This window comes from Rhodamnia argentea, chromosome 7 (genome assembly GCF_020921035.1).
Source record: "Rhodamnia argentea isolate NSW1041297 chromosome 7, ASM2092103v1, whole genome shotgun sequence".
Classification (NCBI taxonomy): Eukaryota; Viridiplantae; Streptophyta; class Magnoliopsida; order Myrtales; family Myrtaceae; genus Rhodamnia; species Rhodamnia argentea.
Genome location: NC_063156.1, coordinates 11,377,473 through 11,401,339, shown reverse-complemented (window position 1 = coordinate 11,401,339; position 23,867 = coordinate 11,377,473). Strand labels below are relative to the sequence as shown.

The 23,867-nt window shown below is 39.0% G+C and overlaps 1 protein-coding gene across 1 annotated transcript; it reads left to right on the top strand.

The window, feature by feature from the left end:
• The first annotated feature begins 5,143 nt into the window (after positions 1 to 5,143).
• LOC115732442 lies at positions 5,144 to 6,607 on the top strand. The gene has a single exon (XM_030663084.2). It carries the CDS (start codon positions 5,144 to 5,146, stop codon positions 6,605 to 6,607), a length of 1,464 nt encoding a protein of 487 aa, XP_030518944.2.
• Positions 6,608 to 23,867: the final 17,260 nt, after the last annotated feature.

Below are 23,867 nucleotides of genomic sequence, written 5' to 3'. Positions count from 1 at the left end.
ACCTGGTATAGAATCCATCTTGATATGGAATGACAACGATTCCCGAAAGCCAAGTGCTTCTCCTATATTTCCTCTCGATTATGCTCGCCAAATGAGACAACCACTATCAACAGAGCAAAATGGTACATTCTAAATTTCTGCATTAGAGGGCTAGAGGGGGAGTTGGGCCTATTTTTTTAGTTTTTGATCGCGGGCTCTCTTATCACGGGTTGGGCCAAACTCTGCCTACACTAACCAGTCCATATTAAATTGATTAAGAATCATTATCTCCTACTTTATTAGACCGACTCATAAAACGATAAATAATAATTTCAATTAATGTGAGCTCATATTAAGAAAACTCTTACACAAGATAGGTTGTGGTGGATGGCAGGTTGATCACGGCCGCGAGGATGGTGAAGCGATTGAGCACGATTGTTCATGTTAGGACGTTGTGTGGTGAAGGCTGAGTGCATTTGCAGATGGCGATGGTGCAGTTCTGCAGGGAAAAAGGAAAAAAAAAAAAAAGAAAGGTAAAAAGGGAAAAAGGAAAAGAAACAAATAAGAAAAAAAAATCGCTGACGTACCTCTTAAATGTATGAGATTAATGACCACAATCATCCAATCGAAAAGTTTTTGCAGAAAGCGAAATTCGTGTTGAAAAGATCTTTTTCCGAATGGCTAATTTTTTTTTCCTAGAGAACTCTTATGGCATGTCTGGTGGGCTCGATTTAACGGGGTGCCTCTTACTCATAAGTCGGACGAACAAATTCTGCTAACATGATTCACTGGGTGCACATCCCTTTAACCCTAAGGGTTATCCAACAGACGATGCTCTTCAAGAAATCTCCCATATTCTAAAGTCAGACCGTGTTGACACCTAAATTTTGATTTTTAGAAAATCATTCATATAAGCATAAAATGAGAGTTATTCATAATTCTCGCAAAAAATAAATTCTCATGCATTGCATATTTAATTTTCGTCGGTCAAGTGTACATCATGTCGGTTAGGGCTAAAGATGAGTCAATTGAGCATGATTCCAATGGACGATCGAGTTAAAATCGACTCGAAAGATACTAGAGAGGGTGCAGAATTTTTTACTATAATTTTTGGACTCAAAACAGCCCCGTTTGAGCTCTTAAAATTGAAAAAAGGCCTTAATTAATCACCCATTTTATTAGTTAAGGTCCAAGTGAGTCCGGAATCACAAAACGAGCCCATAAAACATTGAAAAGTAGCCCATTTCGTCCTCCTCATTCATTTGGACGAAAATTCTAGCTATTTTTAATAAATAGGACTCCTCAAAAGTCAGAATTTTCAATCCGACGATCGATATCTAATAAGAGTTTCTGAATCGAACGGTCGTCGGTAAACCCTACGCTTGCGTGCAACCCTTTGTTCTATAAATACACAATTATGCCTAGGGTTAAGGGGGGATCTTATTCAGAAAATTTGAGACATACACGTATGGGAGCAAAAAAAAGGGAGAGAGAAAACTTTCTGCTCACAAAGCTCAAAACATACGTGAGAAATTAGACGGGAGAGAAAGGGAGTGAAGAGTTCGTGCGGATCCATTATTCTCATCCACTGGTGCACCACCATCCGCTACGCATCAAGCTCATCTTCGCTGTTGTCCGCTTTCCTGACACTTCCTGTTTTGCGCTCCATCATCCACCACAAAAGGCGCGGCTGTCCGATGCACATGGTAGCCTGTTCGTGCTGTTGAAGTCCTCCCAAACCAGCACCGGTTTTCATTACTGTTTGGTCCAGAAAAACTGCTGTTCGGTGTTGTTTTGGGTGAAAACTAGTGCTGCAATTTTTCTGCTTATCAAGAGTCTACACGTCACTGATAGAGGGGCTGAAAAGCTGCTGTCTGTCCTAAAAAACAGCAGTTGTTTTTTTCAGATTACACTTCTTGTCTTGTGCAGATTTCTTGCTCACGATCCGGGGCTGACTCCTACTGTTTTGGGACGATTGCTTTGCTGTTCGGGGCTGTTTGAGGCGTGAATTGGATGTCACGAATTCACCTAGCCATAGTCCTCTAAGCTCACACGAATCCCATAGCCGATTAGTCTGAAGAATTTGCTCACTAGTATTTTTCGGCTCAAGCTTTGAATTAGGTAACGAATGATTCCAATTTGTCTATCTTAGAATTCGTTATCTATGTGATTGATTGCTTGCTTTGGTGCTTTATTTTTGCTAAAGTTTAGTCATTGAACATTGTCCGATTCGCAAGAGATCATTAAATCGAAAGCATGCATGAAAATTTGGATTTTTACTCTTGATGTTGCTAGATCCGAAAATCTAAACATGATTTGGATGAATTTCATTTTGTCGCATTCGTCTTGATTGAATTTGAACTATCTTGCATATTCTAATATTGATCGGACAAAAGAGAATTTTGACAAGATAAGGATAGTGGTATTCGATTGAGATTTTGTGGATCATTCAAGGATAAGGATTGACCTTCGCATGTCGAATCTAATTTTTTCTGCATATCTTTTTATTCTTGTGGATATTGCGTATATCTTGAGCATATATCTGGATTTATAGTATATCTATGGATATTTGATTTATTTTGTGGCTGAAACTTGAGATATCTAAAAAATCCTGAACATCATCTTAAAAAGGATAGTGTACAACTTTTTTTAGAACGTCTAATTTAACTTGTGATCAAAATTTGAATCCATCTGAAATTCTGAGAATATCGAATAAGATCTGTATCTCGGTTGGGAATTCTGAACATATCTTTTAAAATTCGGGGAATTATCTAAAAAAAATCTTTCAAATCTCAAGAGATAATTTTCATAAATATAAAAGATATCAATCATTTGTGGATAGGAGCTTATCTCCTTGAAAATTCTGGAATCCTCTAAGGATTTTCGAAAATTCAGTAAATATTTGCACATCTTTAAACAAAGCTGCTTATAATATATGCTCCCTGGTGCCTAGTCCCGTCGGAAAATTAAATCACACGCCACGCCCATGATCTTATGGGATGGGATGGTGATTTAAATATAGAAATTCGTATTCTGCCCTTTGGCGAGAATGGACGTTGTATTTCTATATATTTATCCGCATACTGACTCAAATTCTCGAGGATGTAGCGAATAAAATCTCGTTCTAGCCCGGATCTTCGGGAATGAGAAGATTTATTGGAAAATTCGGAAATTAAGGTATATTATGGGCATTTTTGTTTAACTTTGTTCAAATTCAAGCTTAAAAGAAATTCGAAAAAACAAAAAAATAATAAAAGGGAAAACGAAAAAAAAAAACATTCAATTCGCATCATCAATCAAGAAAAAGCATTTTCATGAAATTTGGTACCGAAAGGGTGTTAATTGAAAATTAACATAATCAAGTTCCCGAACCCTAAATCTCTGGTTAGCAGAAAATAAAGTATTCTCCCGTACTTTATTTAGGTATCTAATCTACCTACCAAAAAAGATTAGTGGCGACTCCTACAAAAGAAAAAAAATCAAACCTAAGTTGCGAATTGGTAGGGCTTGGGAGAGTCCGTATTAGGTTAGTTAATTCATCTAAGTAACCTAATAATCCATTAACCTAAAAATTTATTTTTAGGTCGCGACAACTTGGCGACTCATCTGGGGATTAAAATTTTAATTCTCTTTGAAAATTAAAAGGTGAACTGAACTTCTCATGAATTTTCGAAAATTAATTTTCGGATTTTTTTTAAGCCACCCGTAATTTTCAGAAAATTAAAATTTTTGTGGACTTAAGCCGTTAATTTTCATGATCTATGCCTTGATTGATTAAACGTGAATTTTCTCTTGATTCTTGAATTCATGGATTGTGTTTGTCCTTAACTTCCCTTAGGTGTTAAATGTTTTTGCGGGTTATGTAAATGTAATTTTCTAACCTTTGTTTTGCAGGGTCATTAGTTTAATTATTTTGCAAATTCCATAATTGAGTGGATTAAACTTGTTATGCATGATTCATGACATTGCATTGGACCTAAAATGCTAGATGAACCTAGGATGGTGTCTGGGTAAGAATTTGCCTGGCCTCGGGATGGAGGAATGGACGACCTTACCTTCAACCCCGATTATGTTAAGATTCCCCGTTCAGGCCTGAATCTGCGGGCACGAGGGGTTTTTCTTAACATTCCCTAAGCTTAAAAGGGCGAAAACACGACTTACATCTTTAAGTCGGGCTCGCTTTTGAAAGCTGTAAAAATCTGGCTAATAAAGCATGCATATGTCATTCCGCTTGTCTACGAACTCATGATCGCACATGTAATTTCTCCCTTCATTTCATGAGTCGGTCCATGGCAAATTAGGTTTGTCTTTGTGGTCTTGTCGAGTCCCGTCTTTTTACTTGTATCTTTACATTCCTAAGTCTCTTGTTTAGGATTTTTTTTTTTTTCGGATTTTATGGTGGTCATACTTTGATTACACTTTTAGATTAACAAAACAGCTCTGTTTTCATTCTGACCTTGCAGTCTTGTACGAATTTTTACAACCCTTTCACGTTGGATTCAATTTCCTCACTTCAAATGAAAAATGTTCATAAGATCTTGAACCACCATATCAAAACATTTCGTGGTAATTCAGTCTGTTTTCTATTTATTATGGAATTAATGGCCGGGGTCAAGCAGGCTGGGATCTCGCACTTCTCAGACTACAGATTCATTTTGCGATTTACTACTAGTAAACGTGCTGTATTGCTAAATTTCCAAACATGAAAGTTATAGGTTGATGTTTCAACTGATAGCCTACAAAATTTCAGATTTGAATTCACATTTTTAGGGGGTCCTTCGTTCATTTAACAGAAGGCGGACGAGACAGTTTTCCGGATGTGATTTTTTGAGAAAATGCACTAAACTGAGCTAATCCGTTCATTTTCAGCTAAACCACCAAACATGAAAGTTGTTCCTCATCCTCTCAACTACAAGCTTGTAATTTTTCACACTATTTTGACCCTCCGGTGATTTTTGACGAATTGTTTTCCGAAATCCGACGAAGCAGGAATTTCCTGGTCAGTGTCATGAATCAAGTTTGAGTGGTATTCATGAGTCTAGTCTAGCCATGGATCGACTCAACGTTTCTCACATGCTATACTCACCATATGATCATCTCTTGCAGGTAATTTACTACGGATACCCCACGTGCACCAATTGTTACCCGGTCCAGAGCAAGAAAGATGGCTGATGATGCTGAAATCGCGGCTCGTGTCGAAGCGCAAGTAAAAACGCAAATCAAAGAAGAGATCAAGGATATGAAAGACCAGATAGCTATGTTGACTCAGATGATGACTAATTTCATGATGACTCAAAGACAAACCCCAGTGGCATCCATGATTCAACCCCCAGCAATTGTCGATCCTCAAGCGAGCGCACAAAGTGATGGAGCATTGAATGGCATGCCACCTCTTGAAGATGTTTTACTTGGAGCTCAAGGTGACAATCCACCTCTTACAAATGTTCCTCCATCTGGCGTTCAAGGTGTTACTCAGCCTCCCGGAAATGTCATTTTACCCGCGCCTCAAATCGCCACACCAACCGTACCCCGTGTTACAACTGGCATGTTAAATGATGAGAGTGCCAAACTTTTGGCAAAATTCGATCAACGATTGCGTGAAATAGAAGGAACGCATCATGTTTCCCCAATCGACCTGTCTATGTATGCCAAGGTTCAAGTCCCAGACAAATTCAAGTTGCCGGAATTTGAAAAGTATGACGGCACGTCTAACCCGGTAGAACATGTCCGGATGTACCAGGCCCGGATGACTAAGTATGTCACCAATGATCTTCTTATGGTCCAAACTTTCCAAGCAAGTCCGAAAGGGCCAGCCATGAGATGGTACACCAACCATCATATCAACCGCATTGAGACTTGGGAAAAAACGGCTGCAGCGTTCATCAAACATTTCGGATTTAACCTAGACATCACCATCTCTAGGGAAGATCCGGAACAAGCTGAGATGAAGAAAGGAGAGACCGTCAAACAAGACGCGACTAGGTGGAGGAATTTGGCAGCCCGGCTTATGCCGGAGCCGTCGGAACGGGAATTGATGAAGTTATTTGTGTCTACGCTTCCACAAAACATGCGCTCTCATATACTAGGTGCATCTGCTCGGTCGTTTAGCCAGCTGATCTCGATGGCTGAAGAAGTAGAGAGCGGATTAAAGAAAGGTTGGTATGGCGATTTCGGTTCTTCGGGGAAGCAATTCTTCGGAAAAAAAGACAAGGAAGCGGCCGGCGAGGTGAATGTGGCCTATGCCCAAAAATTTCCCGTTCAAGCCCCTAAAGCAACAATGGCAACCCAACAAACAGTTAACTATGGCCACGAGAACCAACGTCAGCAATTCCGCCCCAAGCGTCAATTTACACCTCTCCCAGGAACTCCTTCGCAGGTCTTGGCTATCTTGCGAAAGAAGAACTTGCTAACTTCGGATCCTCAACGACCCAATTACGCCTCATTCCCTAAATATGATCCGACTAAGAAGTGTGATTATCATTCGGGTGAACCGGGTCATTCAACTGATGATTGTATGGTGCTTAAGAATCGAATTCAAGATTTGCTCGAAACAGGGGCATTTGCATTCCAGTCAGCCGGCCAACCTAATGTGCGGAGTAACCCGCTGCCAAATCATGTGAGCAATTGAAGGATCTTTTGAGGAAGTGGGCGTAGACCCAAATTAGTATCATTTTTATTTTTATGCAATCCCCTGCGTGGGTATTTCCTGCATCCTAAGTGTCTAGGTTGCATTTTCATTTCCTAGGTTGATTAGAGTCAGAATTCCTCACCGTTGAGGAATTGTTTGCATTTTGAATTCAATAAGATGTAATTTAATTGGTTCATGATCAATAAAATTACAGAAATTTTCATTATTTTGGAATCTTGTTGAGGCATACCAAACTAACCCAATGACGATAACCAACGATCGAACAATCTATTATCAATGGTAAGTACTGAGGGTTGGGCTTCTCAAGAATTATTGTCCCGAGGTTTTCGAAAGCAAAAGGTTTTTCAAGAAAAATCTTCTTAAAATGGCTTACATGATGTTTGACCATGCTTGTTCTATTGATCCATCGGCTACATGTTTCAGAACCGGTGCGGGGGCAAGATACATCTAATGCGAATTGGGGCACTACGACTTTCAAGGGATCAAGTGTGGAAAAAGTAGCTTGCCAAAGCTCATAATTCGGTCCTCGGTACCGACCATGTTTGGGGCAATCTCGTATTTTGGTAAAAGCTATACCCATTCTGATTGAAAATGGAGCGAGCGGACCTCAACTTGAAAGAGGGAGTATGTTTCTCTATTTCACATTACTTTCAAAGTAACACTTACTTTCTTACGGGAGCATATGACCAACTTGATGGTAACTATCATGACACAAGTCGGAGCATCTCTCGACTCGCTCATGCATGATTTTCTTGCTTTGGGGCAAAGATAGGAATGAGCCAATCCTCAACGCGAGGAGTAGACTTCCTGACTTAGTTAATCTACTCACATGTTACGGGGCAACGTAGATTTTCTCGTTCCCGATAATTTTCTCGCATTCTTGCATCGTCATTTTTTTAGCAAAGGGCATGAGATTTTCATGAAATGTGGCTAATGCTTGGAATTGCCGTGTTCATGTCTTGCATGGTTTACGTGTGATTGTTCTTTACGTTTAATTTACCAACTCTGATTAGGGAGTATAAACATATATGATGCGTCGAATGTATAGAATGGGGCATGAAAGAATGATGAAAGGCAATCCATTTCCATATATGTACCACATTGTAACCCCAAGTGAGCTGAGCGGGAGTTATATTCTGCATTCACAAGGCAAAGGGTTTTCTCGCGAAAGGTACGACAGCCGAAATGACAGAGGCATTCATTTCCTCTATCCAAATACTATATGTTGCCCTTTGCTTAACCCCTTTGAACGGTGGTTTCGTTTCAAACCCCCTGCCAGGAATATCCCCACATTGGGGCAATTTCATAAATGCAAAGAAAGAGTGGAATTTTCTTGCTTTCACTTGCATCAATCTATTGAGTGTATTTGTTGCATGCGAATTCAATGTTAGCTCAAGGGCCTTAGACATGACGAAGAGCATTTCATTTCTACATCATATACATTTATCCCTTGCTTAACCCAATTTGAGCGGCGAATTCATTTCTTGAAACCCAATTGGTGATCATCCCGAAAGGAAATCATTTTAGACCATCTGACAGACGAACCAAGTGCCTTGGGGCAAGCTGAAACTTGGAAGATCCGACAGCATAATATGCAAAAGACTTAGATGAGACTCTTCTTTTCTCTTAACAAAAGAGCTCAACAAGAAAGATGGGAGTAGGTAGTAAAAAAAAAAAAAAAAGCTTGCCATGCAAAAAAAAGGCAAGCAAGAGAAAAAAAAAGAAAAAAAAAAAAGAGGAAAAGAGGCAGTCTAAAGAGCGAAAGGGCCCACTCCCATCGGGAAAAGAAAAAAGAGCTCTCTCAAAAGAAATCTCCAGAAGGAAGGGAGGTCCCACCCGAATTGGTCCATAAAATGTTCCTCAAAGAAAGACAATTTCTGAAGTACATTAATGAAGATTACCGATGGCACTCTTGCTGAAGTATCGAGGATGGATGATCACCAATCTTATCATCATACACCCCTTTGTTCTGAATAGGCCTTTCATTTCCAAGCCTACCTTGAACCTACATTACAACCCTTACCAAAAGTCTCTTCAGATTAGGGCACTAGGGTTAACGTAGGATTTTAAATGCTCATGAATATCGCTCGAAGAAGTGCGAGCAAGATCGTTTTTATCTCATTTTGCGGGGTTCTTGGCTTGTAAACCGAAGGGAGATAATGAAGAATTTCATTTCATAAGCTTTGACTCGATTGGAGTCCCCTTTGATTAAACCTTTGACCTAGCCCTCATTATGATCCTAATCAAGACCTCAAGATCGGCTTTATCGTATCAATTGCGAGATCACTCGGATCCTTGTTGAATGTGGTGATGGTAAGATTGAGTGATTTCTCTTAAATCTTGCAGTCGGGATAAATATCTTTTCTCGAGAGTGAGAGAATGCCCTTTCGGACTAAAGTTCCTATTCATATTACATTCGAGGTATTCATGATGTGATAACCTTCCCGAACAAATTTGGTAATGTAAACTTGACAGAATAGTTATGCATAAACCACATTGTGAGCAATTATGGCATGCGAGCAAAATGCATATTTTTGTCATGCTTGACAAGAACTAGAGAAATTGATGATCGACAGAGAGTTGTATATGATCTTATTGTTGAATTTTGTCATGTATGCTTGCATGTGTTACCTCTGACACTATTTGACAGGTAACACATTTTTGATGTTCGAATTTCTTTTTCGAGTCTCGAAGTTCATCCAAGGATTGTTCAATGAACAAAGCCATGCTAGCAACTACCCACAAGATAATCCTTCAAATTCTCAGATAAGTATGTCCTTAACTTACCCGATATTTCCATTCATATACTTGAATCGGGTATGTTTTTTTTATCATTGCTTGACACTTGAATTGAGCATGACAATCCCGACATTTAAATTGGGCATGGTGGCACAATGCTTGGTTGAAGTCCACGAGCGTGATTTCCCAATAGCCAACTTGTTTGTCCCTAGTTGAAGTCCACGAGGGTGACTTCCTAGTTTATCGTCTCATGTTGAGATCCACGATGGTGATCTCTTGAGAGACAATTTCATGATTGAAGTCCATGAGGGTGACTTCCTAATTTATCGTCTCATGATTGAGATCCACGAGGGTGATCTCCCGAGAGACAATTTACTTAATCATGGTGATAGTCCACGAGGGTGACTTTCCACGATAACAGTTTACTAACTCATAGTCGAAGTCCACGAGGGCGACTTTCTAAGAGACAATTTACTGACTCATAGTTGAAGTCCACGAGGGCGACTTCCTAAGAGACAATTTACGGACTCATGGTCGAAGTCCACGAGGGTGACTTCCTAAGAGACAATTTACCGATTCATAGTTGAAGTCCACGAGGGCGACTTCCTAAGAGACAATTTACCGACTCATGGTCGAAGTCCACGAGGGTGACTTCCCAAGAGACAACCTACCGACTCACGGTTGATAGTGCACGAGGGCCACTTCCCGAGAGACAAAAATGGTCAGCTTGAACCATAACTCAAGCATATTTCTTCACAACACATATCTTGCGCTGTCTCGCATCAGAAGGAAACTTACGGTAACAGATGGGCTTAGTACCTTAGTATTCTGGCATCCACTAGAGGTCTGGAAATTAAGGGAATCATCGGCATATGAGGCATTTGTTAAAAGATGTATTTTCATATGCGATCCATGTGCAAGTTTCTCTAACATAGAAAAAAGGGAAATCTTTGACACATGTTATTTACAGCATTGCATTCCATGCATCATTTCACCTGCATCAGAAAATGGAATTCAATCCCACCAAAAATTACTATCACTCGCATTAGCAAAATTTAGGTTGCAATCTTTGGTCTTTGAACGAAACCTCTACAAGCTTCCACTCAAAGAGGGGCAGCTGTTGACACCTAAATTTTGATTTTTAGAAAATCATTCATATAAGCATAAAATGAGAGTTATTCATAATTCTCGCAAAAAATAAATTCTCATGCATTGCATATTTAATTTTCGTCGGTCAAGTGTACATCATGTCAGCTAGGGCTAAAGATGAGTCAATTGAGCATGATTCCAATGGACGATCGAGTTAAAATCGACTCGAAAGATACTAGAGAGGGTGCAGAATTTTTTACTATAATTTTTGGACTCAAAACAGCCCCTTTTGAGCTCTTAAAATTGAAAAAAGGCCTTAATTAATCACCCATTTTATTAGTTAAGGTCCAAGTGAGTACGGAATCACAAAACGAGCCCATAAAACATTGAAAAGTAGCCCATTTCGTCCTCCTCATTCATTTGGACGAAAATTCTAGCTATTTTTAATAAATAGGACTCCTCAAAAGTCAGAATTTTCAATCCGACGATCGATATCTAATAAGAGTTTCTGAATCGAACGGTCGTCGGTAAACCCTACGCTTGCGTGCAACCCTTTGTTCTATAAATACACAATTATGCCTAGGGTTAAGGGGGGATCTTATTCAGAAAATTTGAGACATACACGTATGGGAGCAAAAAAAAAAGAGAGAGAAAACTTTCTGCTCACAAAGCTCAAAACATACGTGAGAAATTAGACGGGAGAGAAAGGGAGTGAAGAGTTCGTGCGGATCCATTATTCTCATCCACTGGTGCACCACCATCCGCTACGCATCAAGCTCATCTTCGCTGTTGTCCGCTTTCCTGACACTTCCTGTTTTGCGCTCCATCATCCACCACAAAAGGCGCGGCTGTCCGATGCACATGGTAGCCTGTTCGTGCTGTTGAAGTCCTCCCAAACCAGCACCGGTTTTCATTACTGTTTGGTCCAGAAAAACTGCTGTTCGGTGTTGTTTTGGGTGAAAACTAGTGCTGCAATTTTTCTGCTTATCAAGAGTCTACACGTCACTGATAGAGGGGCTGAAAAGCTGCTGTCTGTCCTAAAAAACAGCAGTTGTTTTTTTCAGATTACACTTCTTGTCTTGTGCAGATTTCTTGCTCACGATCCGGGGCTGACTCCTACTGTTTTGGGACGATTGCTTTGCTGTTCGGGGCTGTTTGAGGCGTGAATTGGATGTCACGAATTCACCTAGCCATAGTCCTCTAAGCTCACACGAATCCCATAGCCGATTAGTCTGAAGAATTTGCTCACTAGTATTTTTCGGCTCAAGCTTTGAATTAGGTAACGAATGATTCCAATTTGTCTATCTTAGAATTCGTTATCTATGTGATTGATTGCTTGCTTTGGTGCTTTATTTTTGCTAAAGTTTAGTCATTGAACATTGTCCGATTCGCAAGAGATCATTAAATCGAAAGCATGCATGAAAATTTGGATTTTTACTCTTGATGTTGCTAGATCCGAAAATCTAAACATGATTTGGATGAATTTCATTTTGTCGCATTCGTCTTGATTGAATTTGAACTATCTTGCATATTCTAATATTGATCGGACAAAAGAGAATTTTGACAAGATAAGGATAGTGGTATTCGATTGAGATTTTGTGGATCATTCAAGGATAAGGATTGACCTTCGCATGTCGAATCTAATTTTTTCTGCATATCTTTTTATTCTTGTGGATATTGCGTATATCTTGAGCATATATCTGGATTTATAGTATATCTATGGATATTTGATTTATTTTGTGGCTGAAACTTGAGATATCTAAAAAATCCTGAACATCATCTTAAAAAGGATAGTGTACAACTTTTTTTAGAACGTCTAATTTAACTTGTGATCAAAATTTGAATCCATCTGAAATTCCGAGAATATCGAATAAGATCTGTATCTCGGTTGGGAATTCTGAACATATCTTTTAAAATTCGGGGAATTATCTAAAAAAAATCTTTCAAATCTCAAGAGATAATTTTCATAAATATAAAAGATATCAATCATTTGTGGATAGGAGCTTATCTCCTTGAAAATTCTGGAATCCTCTAAGGATTTTCGAAAATTCAGTAAATATTTGCACATCTTTAAACAAAGCTGCTTATAATATATGCTCCCCGGTGCCTAGTCCCGTCGGAAAATTAAATCACACGCCACGCCCATGATCTTATGGGATGGGATGGTGATTTAAATATAGAAATTCATATTCTGCCCTTTGGCGAGAATGGACGTTGTATTTCTATATATTTATCCGCATACTGACTCAAATTCTCGAGGATGTAGCGAATAAAATCTCGTTCTAGCCCGGATCTTCGGGAATGAGAAGATTTATCGGAAAATTCGGAAATTAAGGTATATTATGGGCATTTTTGTTTAACTTTGTTCAAATTCAAGCTTAAAAGAAATTCGAAAAAACAAAAAAATAATAAAAGGGAAAACGAAAAAAAAAAACATTCAATTCGCATCATCAATCAAGAAAAAGCATTTTCATGAAATTTGGTACCGAAAGGGTGTTAATTGAAAATTAACATAATCAAGTTCCCGAACCCTAAATCTTTGGTTAGCAGAAAATAAAGTATTCTCCCGTACTTTATTTAGGTATCTAATCTACCTACCAAAAAAGATTAGTGGCGACTCCTACAAAAGAAAAAAAATCAAACCTAAGTTGCGAATTGGTAGGGCTTGGGAGAGTCCGTATTAGGTTAGTTAATTCATCTAAGTAACCTCATAATCCATTAACCTAAAAATTTATTTTTAGGTCGCGACAGACCGGCTCCAATCGAACCTCATCCATAACAGCTTTGATGAATCCGAATTAAAGTATCACCAAAAGAGTGTAGACTACATGAGGAATGCTTGGCACAACTCACCGCGCTGAAGATTACCCTCGGCCAAGATCTAAAAGGAAACATGCAAGAGCATTACGCATCCTTAGAGTGCATCAACCGCAAGGTTAACCCCGAATGCTTACCCTCGGTGCCGGAGATAGCACAGAAGCCTACCCACGAAGTCTTCCAAGCATCGATCGAGCAACTCAAGTAGAAGCGGGAGTAGGATGAGGAACAAGCCGGAAGCCAACAACGATCGTAAGCATTATATAGTAAAAACTATATGCGAAAATTCGATACGGGTTTTCAATCTTCATGATTCTCACAATAAGTAAGATGAAGTCGTACATTTGTCCATAGTGATTCTTCAAGAACGATCAATGTAGAAAAGATGAAAAACTTGATTTCTATCCCTTAACCCTCTGCTCTTTTACGTTGTTTTTTATGGAGAGAGACAATTGTACATCGTTATGTTATTAACGTCGTTACGTTTGTTCATTTGGGTTGAGAGAGGACCGGACTTCCTCTTAAAAGGAACGTTATCGAAGAGGTGCCTTCTATCAAAGCTCATCAGATTTGCCCATTTTCAATTGTTCTTTCATAAAAAATATAAATTAATTATAACACGAAATAATTATTATATCATTATCATAACATCATATGGGCCACATTTATTTTACATTATCCCACTTAGCTAATATGAGTTTCCTTTCATGGTTTAATAAATATCATAATGTGTACAATAACATCATGCTAAAACTTTTCTTTAATTGACTATCACATAATAACCACAATAAAGTAAAGAAAACCAATGTGAATCATAACGGTTGTGTGTCATTAATCGATATAGTCCCTTCTATGTACTACAATTATAGCTCTCTACTTATTATGATTCATAAATAATAAATATATCAATGGTCAAAATATAATGTCTCTATTGGAGACTATCCTGTCAAATATTCATATACTTCCATCATGTATAATAAGTAAAAAAGGATATATCAGAAGCACACATAACTTAGCTCGGAGTGTCAAATAAACTAAATAGAGTCATAATACAATATCATTAGTGATGTCCAATAATACTTACCCTTTCAACATGTTTATTAAATGTTTTGGGCGGCAGTCCTTTTGTTAATGGATCTTGTCGCGACCTCGCCTTCGGCCTCCCGCGGAGGGTCCGGCGAGGTTTAGAGGTATTGCCATAGATCAATGGCGTGGACTCTCCCAATTCCTACCTCGCGTGACATTGGATTTCTTTTTACTGATTAGCAAATTAAAATGCTATTAGGAGTCGCCACTAGCCTATTGGGGTCGGCTAGAAACCAATCGAGACACGGGAGGGTTATCTCAATTCCTACGCAACTAGAGTTTCTAAGTTCGGAGACTTGTTTACGCTAATTAGATAATTATCGCCCTTTCGGTACCTAACCGGTTGATATTTCCTAAGGTGACCACACATTCCGCATATCATTTTAAACGCACCGGGTATCTAACCGGTACTAAATGATCATGCATAATGTTTTTCTGTCATTTCATGCAATTACCTATTTATCCTTAACCTAACAGATAGGAAAAGCGATTAACGGGCAATTTTTCAAAAGACAACGTATGTAAACACTCAATCAAATAAATATGCCAAATAAAGATTAGGATAAGCACATGCAGACCAAATCTATAATGGCGATATTTAAACAAACAATTTCGACTCGAAGGTCGAATTACAACGCTTGTCGACCGGATTTGGACATCGGTCTTCAATCAACGCTAATTTAAAGCTTAAAAATTCACATTAGGGGTAAAAAGGTCAAAGAAACCATTTTTCTAATTTTCTGAAATTTTCCTGATTTTTTTGAATTTTTATTATTATTCGAATTTTTTTAATTTTTTAATTAATTTTTTTTTATTTTTTTATTTTTTATTAAAGGGAACCTGGCCCGGGGTCGCGTTCTCTGACCCAGGCCTGGATCGGGCCGTCGAACTATGCTCGGGCCCGCGAGAGAGGACCCGAACTAGGCTCGATTGACATAAAGAAGCCTAGGCCCACTTTGCTTTTATTTGCAAAAAAAAAAGAAAAAGCCGGGCTCCGGCCCTCCTTCGGCCCATCTCTCTCACGCCCCAAACAGCACGGGCCCGGCAGTTTTTCTGTTTTCTTTCATGCCAGCCCATCCAAATTCCTTCTCCTTTTAATCTCAGCCCAACCGCTTAGGCCCCCTTTTTTTATTCTGCCAGCCCAATCCTCTGTTCTTTTCTTTTTCTCGGCCCGTCCGATCAGCCCACCATTCAGCCCAATCTCCTCTTCTTCTTCTTTTTCAGCCCATCCGATCAGTCCACCATTCAGCCCAATCTCCTCTTCTTCTTTTTTTATTTTTTATTTTTTTACCTTCCTCGGGCCGTTCGATCAACCCACGAACAGCCCACAAAAAAGCGATTCAGCCCCCCCCACCCCATTTTTACTATTCATCGTCTTCTTCATGTATCTTCTTCATGCGACGCCTCCCTTGCGTTCGCTGCACCGAGACCAAAACCGAACGCCGCCGGTCAAAATATCGGAACCGACGCCGACTTCGTTGGATATCGAGTCTCCACGTTGATCCGACCCGATCTCCTCTTCTCTAACGCACCTCTACGCTCATCATCGTGCCACCTTGATTGCCACATCGGACTACCGCCGGGACGCACCCGCCGGACCTGCTGGAGACCAACCGGTTCAGCCCACCTCGTGTCTAACTGCGTTCGTCGCCACGTCGGACTGCCACCGCTCGGAGCCCGCGTCCCCTCTCGCTCACGCCGGGCTTCGTCACCGATTCGTGTTCGTTTGCCGTGCTGCTCACGCACGCATCGCCTTCTATTCAAGCTTGCGTCGTCTCAGCCCGAGTTTGAGTCGCTTCACTCGCCAACTCGGTCGGCCTCACCTCATCTCCATTCGGGCTCGCGTCGCCTCGACCTCACGCGCAAACACGTCCGGATCTCGCGCGCGAACACCGGTTCAGGTTGCCTCGCCACCACGACCCGCTCGCGTTCCGCGTTTGCTCACGTTTGCGTCGCCACCGAAACGAGCTCGCGTTTCCTCATGCGTCGGAATCCCGCCGAGCCTTGAACCACTTAACCGATCACCTCCCAAAGCAACTCCAACGTCTCACCATGATTTCAACGACCACCAACATAAAAGAGACCCAACTGCACCTAAACTAAACTCTCAACCAACAATACAGGTGAAAGTGCGTATGAGCAACAACAAGATCGTGGTGGCGCAGCCATGCTACAACTAAATGGGGTGCATCAAACAAGTGAGGACGTGGCTCTTTGTGGGTACGGGACCATCCAGGTTCACAAGAAAACAATCCATGCATTCATTATATGTGGACACGATGCATACATGGACAAGAAAATGCCAATCCTGGCTGGGGCAAGACACCACGGTGAAGAGCCAAGGAATGAACTTACCTGGTTGGCGGATAGGAGAGGAGCGAACTTCACAAAAACTCACGGAGCGAACTTCACAAAAACTCACGGAGCCTCCTCTTCGTGCTCCTTTTTTTTTTTTAGTTCTTCCGCCCTCTTTTTGGGGACCACCGAACCCTTAGCCAGCCATCCTCTCCTCCCTTATATTCTATTGCTGCCTCCTTCTCCAAGCTTTCATACGTGGATGAGAGTAAAAACCGGATGATGTGGACGTGGGTCGGTGAAAGGCCATGTGAGTTGTGTGGTGAAAATTGTAGTGACGTGAGTGTGTGTGCAGGTGAGTTAATGGTAATAATGAGGGAGCTGCTCACGCGTGAAAAGGGGCTAAAGAGAAAATAAAAATAAGATAATAATAATAATAATAATAATAATAATAATAATATAAAAAGAATCGGGCCATTCACCCGGGCTTAGACGGGGAGGAAAAAATCGAAGCGGTTGGGCCTGCGTCGCGTGGGCTTGTTTCGCGTGGGAAAAGGAAAAGAAGATGGCCCAGCTGGACGCGCACGTGGGTTGGTCCAATAGGCCAATTTTTGGCTGGTGCGGACTCGAGTGATTCAAAGGATCAGATTTTTTTATTTTTTTATTTTTTTTAATTTAATAATTTTTTCTTAAGAGAATTTTAAGATATATATATTTTTCATTTTTGGAATAGAAATAAGAGAGCACATATAATATAAAACACATGAAAAAAAAAATAATTGACCAATTAGACAATATTCTAAATGAAAAATAAAATAAAATAAGATAGACAAAATAAAATACCGGACCGCCAAAATTAGGTGTCAAAAGATCTACAATCATAAGATTGGTCCTAATATGCTCAATTGACACTCTTTGTTTTTGAACTTCTTCTTTGACAAATAAGTATTTAATTTCCATATGCTTAGCACCCTTAGAATACTTGTCGTTCTTAGAGAAGAAAACTACTGTAGAATTATCGCAGTAAATTTTCAGTAGCCTGGCAATACTGTCGTTAATCACAAGCCCTAAAATAAAGTTCCGCAGCTATAACCCATGAATAGTGGCCTCAAAGCATGCCACAAGCTCAGGCTCCATAGTGGGTGCAATTATGATTGATTGCTTCGCAATTTTCCATGAAATTGCACTTCCAGCTAAAAGAAACAAATAACCAAACGTTGATTTCCTTGTATCGGTGCATCCGGCTAAGTCCGAATCTAAATATCCAATCACCTTGAGGTGATTAGATCTTTTATAATTGAGCATGTAATCCTTCATTCCTTGCAAGTATTTGAGAACTTTCCTTGTAGTTTTCCAATGATCCAATCTTGGATTATTTTGATACCTACCCAGCATTCCGACGGTAAAACCGATGTCCGGTCGGGTGCAAGTCTGAGCATACATTAAGCTTCCAACAACATATGCATGAGGAATACTTTTCATTTGCCCACGTTTCAATTCACTTTTCAGACATTGCATAAGACTAAATTTGTCCCCTTTCTAAATTGGAACTACTCCTACTGAACATTTTCCCATATTGAATCTCTCTATAATTTTTTAACATAGGCTTTTTAAGACAACCCTAACAATCCTTGTGATCTATCACAAAATATTTTTATTCCTATCACATACGTTGCCTCACCCATATTTTTCATTTCAAAATTCTTAGAGAGAAATTTCTTGGTTTCATGTAACAAACCAAGATCATTAACGGCAAGTAAAATGTCATCAACATACAAAACTAGAAAAATAAACTTGCTCCTACTGATCTTCATACATATACACCGATCAATGGTATTTTTCTTAAACCCAAAAGAGGTTATAGTATCATTGAACATGAGATACCATTGTCGAAAAACTTGTTTAAGTGTATATGTTGACTTCTTTAATTTACACACCATGTGTTCCTTTCATTTAACTTAAAAGTCTTCGGGTTGGTTTATATAAACCTCTTCCTCTAAATTTCCATTAAGAAAGGCAGTTTTAAAATCCATTTGATGTAATTCTAAATCGTAATAAGCCACCAAAGCCAAAATGATTCTAAGTGAATTTTTCTTAGAGATTGGCAAAAAAGTTTCTTATAAGCAATACCTTCTTTATGAGTAAAACCTTTAGCAACAACTTTGGCATTATACCATTTGATATTACCTTTTGAGTCACGCTTGGACTTAAAGATCCATTTACGCTTGGCCTTTTTACATCTTTTAGGCAATTCAACAATATCTCATACTTGATTTTGATTCATAGATTTTAACTCTTTCTTTCATGTCATTAAACTACTTTGTAGAATCACTACATTACATGACCTATGAAAATGAGCTTGAATCATTACTAATTTCTAAGTCAATTTCTGAGTCTTTGAGATCTTCTTAATGCTATTTCTGGTGGTGGTTGAACAATAATATCAGGAACAACAAACAAATGATCAAACACTCCATAATGAACATATCGACAATGGATCCACAGTAGTTGAGCCACCAGAAATAACTATTGAACAATAATATTAGAAACAACAACTTTTGAAGTTTTGGGTAAAGGGACCTTCATCCTAGCTTCTTGAATGCAAGCATCACCCATTCTTTCACTCCCACTGATGTCGTATTCTCAATGAACCTAGCATTTTCAGATTCAACAATTCTCGTGCTATGATTAGGACAGTAAAATTTAATTCATTGGATTTTTCTACATAACGAAAGAAATGACCACTAGTCGTTTTAAAATCCAATTTCTTTTCATTTGGATTGCAAATACATACTTTTGTTAGACAACCCTAAATATGTAGGTATCATAAAAGAGGTTTCTTACCTGTCCACAGTTCAAAGGAAGTCTTTGGAACTGTCTTATTAGGAACCCTATTTAATAAGTATATAGAAGTTTTTAATGCATACATTCACATAAATAAGAGTAAAAATGAATTACTCGTCATACTCCTAACCATTTCAATTATAGAATGATTACGTCTTTTTAATACACAATTTTGTTGTGGTGTACCTAGCATTGTGTATTAAGCATAAATACCGTGTCTTTCAAGGAATTTAGCAAATAGACTCGAACATTGTCCCGATGCGTTATACCTTCCATAGTATTCACCATCTCTATCCGACCTTAATATTTTCATCTTTTTATCTAATTGTCTCTCAACCTCTTTAATATATATATATCTCAAGTGCATTCACGGATCAAGATTTATCATGCAATAGATAAATGTAACCATAATGTGAAAAATCATCAATAAAGATGATAAAATAACTTTCTCCACCAAAAGATGGAATATCAAAAGGACTACATATATCAGTGTGTATAATTTTAAAAAACTTTGTGCTTCTTGTGGCACCCTTTTTAGTGTGTTTTGTTTGTTTACCCTTAGTACAATCAATACACACTCCAAGGGCAGTAAAATCCAAATTTGGAAAAATTTCATTCTTCATTAGTTTTTGCATCCTTTCTTTGGATATATGACCCAAACGTTTATGCGACAAATGAGTAGAATTCTCATCCACTAAACTGCGTTTAGTGCCGACATTATGATGCAAGGTCGTTATGGTATTAACGAATGCATTATCAAGTTTAAACTTATAAAGACCATCACATAAGGTTCTAGTTCTAATAAGATTCTCATAGGTAAATAAACTGAAAGATCCACAACCAAACTTAAAAGAAAAAAATCGCAGCATCAAGTTTTAGCAAAGAAACTAAATTACGAGAGAACATAGGCACATAAAGGGTTGGAAATAAATCCAAATAATGTCTAGTATCTGAGATTAAATGATAAGTGTCAATTCTTTCAACTAGAGCTTTGTTTTTATTCCTTGTGTACACGTAATTCTCATTTGGCTTTAAGGCTTAGATCGTAATGAATCCCCGCATTGTATTGAAAACGTGGATGGTAGCACCTGAATCAATCCTCCAAGTATTATGAGGAAATCTAATAAAGTTTGATTCAAAACATACAAAAGCACAAGGCTTACCTTTCTTTTCGAACGAAGCTTTACGCTTCAGACAATATTTCTTCAAGTGCCCAATCTTATTACAAAAGTGACACTTAATAAGGTTATGTTTCTTCTTGTGGATTTGAGTATTCTTAGAAGAGTCATTCAAGATGTGCAATCCTTTCTTTTTGCTCTTTCTACCTTTTCTACATTTTCACTTGGAATTCTTTTCGGGTTTTTGATGACTTAAGAGATGAACAGAATGAGCATTTTGATTCTTTATCCTTGTTTTTTCTTGAACAATCATACTGGCCAATTCATTTACATTCCACTTATCTTTTATAGTGTTGTAATTCATCTAAAATGACCCATATTGCTCATGAGGCAAGGAATTAAAAATGAACTACACTAAAAAGTACTCATTCACGTTTATTTCCAAATTCTTTAACTTTGCTGCTAAGTTCGTCACCTCAAGTACATGCTCATACATGGTACGTGAACTATCATAATTCATGGTGGTCAAAGTACTCATCAACGTACTAGCAAGTGATTTGTCGACAGTTTGAGAACGCTCTTCCACAAATTTCATAAATTCCTTAAAATTGTCGAGTTTGGGAAGAGAAGTATTTAAGTTGTTCGCTACTATCATTTGCATGAACATTAAGCTTAGTCTATTCCATCTTTTCCAAGCTTTATGGAAAAACATTTCATCATCGCTATTCTCCTTTGTGATAGCACCCTGTTTCTCAATTTGAAGTGCTAAATCAAGATCCATGACACCTAAGTGAAACTGGACTTGCTCACTCCAATCAGAGAAATTCATTCCATTGAATAATGGAACAGATGAAGCATGCGAATGAAAAGAAATGGGTATAGATACTGCAAGTCTACAAGAAAATACTGAGATCGGGGACTTGTTTATGCTAATTATCTAATTAGCGTCCTTGCGGTACCTCTAACTAGTTGGTTGTTTCCTAAGGTAATTGTGCATTCCGATTTTCATTCACGGCCTAAAGGTATCCTCGGTGCTAAATGATCATGTAGATTTTTTGTCATTTTCGCGTAAATTCTAGTCTAATCCTAACCTAATGCTAGGAAAGCGATTAACACACAATTACGTATTGGGAATAAAACAAGCAAACCGCTGGGTGTTAAATTACAATTTCAAATAAAAATTCAAGACATGATCGGGGGTATAAAACAAGACCGGATTGGACATCAGCCTATCGTCACAAAAAACACATAAAAGCACTAATTAGGCTAAAAAGGCATTTTCCCTGTCACTTTCTATTTTTAATTGTTTTGAGATTTTCCTAGATTAATTAATGTTTTTAAACATTTTTTTTGTTAGTTTTCTATAAACCGGTCCCAGTTGAGTTCCCGGACCTAAACCGGACCAGGCCTAGGGGCCTGGTTCGGTTCAGGCGTGGGAATCCCACCTGGGCTGCTCCTTCCCTCTCCGAGCCCACCAACAACAAAGCATGAAGCCCGACCCAACTCTCTTTTCCAACCACCCGACTCGGAGAGCCAAAGTAACACTACCAGACTAGCACAACCGCAGGTCCGGTCTCGTATGGAAGCCCAAATGCATAGCCCGGTCTCCACCTTCTTTCGGCTAGCTTCGGCCGGTGCGACGCCGCGTGCCCGGACTCGATCCGATTGGTCCAACGCATCTCATTCAAACGCAAGTCCCCTCCCACGTCCATGTTCATCCACAAACTCACCAAAATAGGCCTTGTCGGACATCACTTGTGATGCCCGATAGCTCCAACTAATCCCAGCGATGTATCTTGACGCCTAACGGACCATCCGACACCGGCTTGGACGAGACCCAGAATAATCCCCCTGCTCTACATTGGCTCACTAAGGACCATTGCTCAATTGATCGCGAAAACAAGGCGTTAAACAGCACAAAAACAACAAGGATAGCAACATAAAAACATTTTTTTGCTTCCTCGCTCAAATTTAACATGTCATTCAAATTGCAGAATACTTACTAAGATGTAGGGTGTCAAAAAATCGTGCGCAAACCCGGCCTAATCCGACCCGGCCAGGCCCGAAAATTCACCCTAATTTTCGGGCTTTTCGGGCCGGCTTGGAACCGTTAAGATCGGGCCGGGTCGAGTCAAGCCCACCCGGTTTCATTTTTTTTTTACCCACGCTTTCTTTTTAATTTAATTTATTTTTATTTTTATTTTTTATATTATTTCATTTGACGGAGATATCAAGTGATTATGATTTCCAAAAAAAGAAAAGAAACCGACCTAGCCCGGCTCGGCCCGAATAGAGTTCGGGTCGGGTCGGGCTAGGTACTATTCGAGTTCGGGTCGGGCCGGGACCCAGCCCGTTGACACCCCTACTAAGATGCATCAATAGTAGGTCAATAGATTGCAAAAGGAATTTAATATTAACTAATTCTATTAATATCAATCTCAATCGCGCCGTGCAACAAAGCAATGTCGTGTGGTAAGTGACCAAATGCCACATAACGGGTATCGGAGCGAATGCCCTCTCGATTTCGATATTTTAAAATATATAATTAGATAGAATAGATCGAAAACGTACTCAAATTATTACGTCTAACTGAGTGTACCTAACTTTTAAAAGGATCAGTACTTGCAAAATCGGCTCCTTCAGTTTCCTTTTCTTTTCTTTTCTTTTCTTTTCTTTTTTTTTTTCATTTTCTCAAATAATATCATCTTTTTGATTAAAAAAATGTATGCTTCGAAAAAAATAATTTGTACCAAACATATTTATCACTAATCACGCACTAACATCACTAATATCATGCACGACGCCAGTTCAAATCGATGTTGATGTACTCAAACTTGGCCAATGTTACTTGGGTCAATCAACGGATACTAAAGCTAACTTCATATATAAGAGAAAAAGACAAAATAAACTCGTCGGATCCAAAATGAATACTTAGATTGCTGTGGATTTTAGTTGCACGTTACTTGTGGATTCCAATCCCAATTGATCACGTCTCAATTTAATATACAAAAAGAGATATTTTTTGTCTAATTTCTTTTTATTGTGGACAGTAAAATCACACGATATGTTTAAGTCAATGATTTTGTTTTATAGTGTTGCTTGGTCATTCTTTTATAGCGAGGAAGTTCACCTCGTGTCACGTGCTTAATTCGTAAGCACATATTCGTTCCTAAACCGCTAGTCGAATCTACAGGGTTGGTGATTCATTTCGTCCAGTTGTACAATGGTTGCGCATGTACTTGACGGATCCA

Excerpts from the sequence above, each read along its gene's own strand:
- LOC115732442 (XM_030663084.2), top strand. The coding sequence starts at position 5,144 with ATGGCTGATGATGCTGAAATCGCGGCTCGTGTCGAAGCGCAAGTAAAA.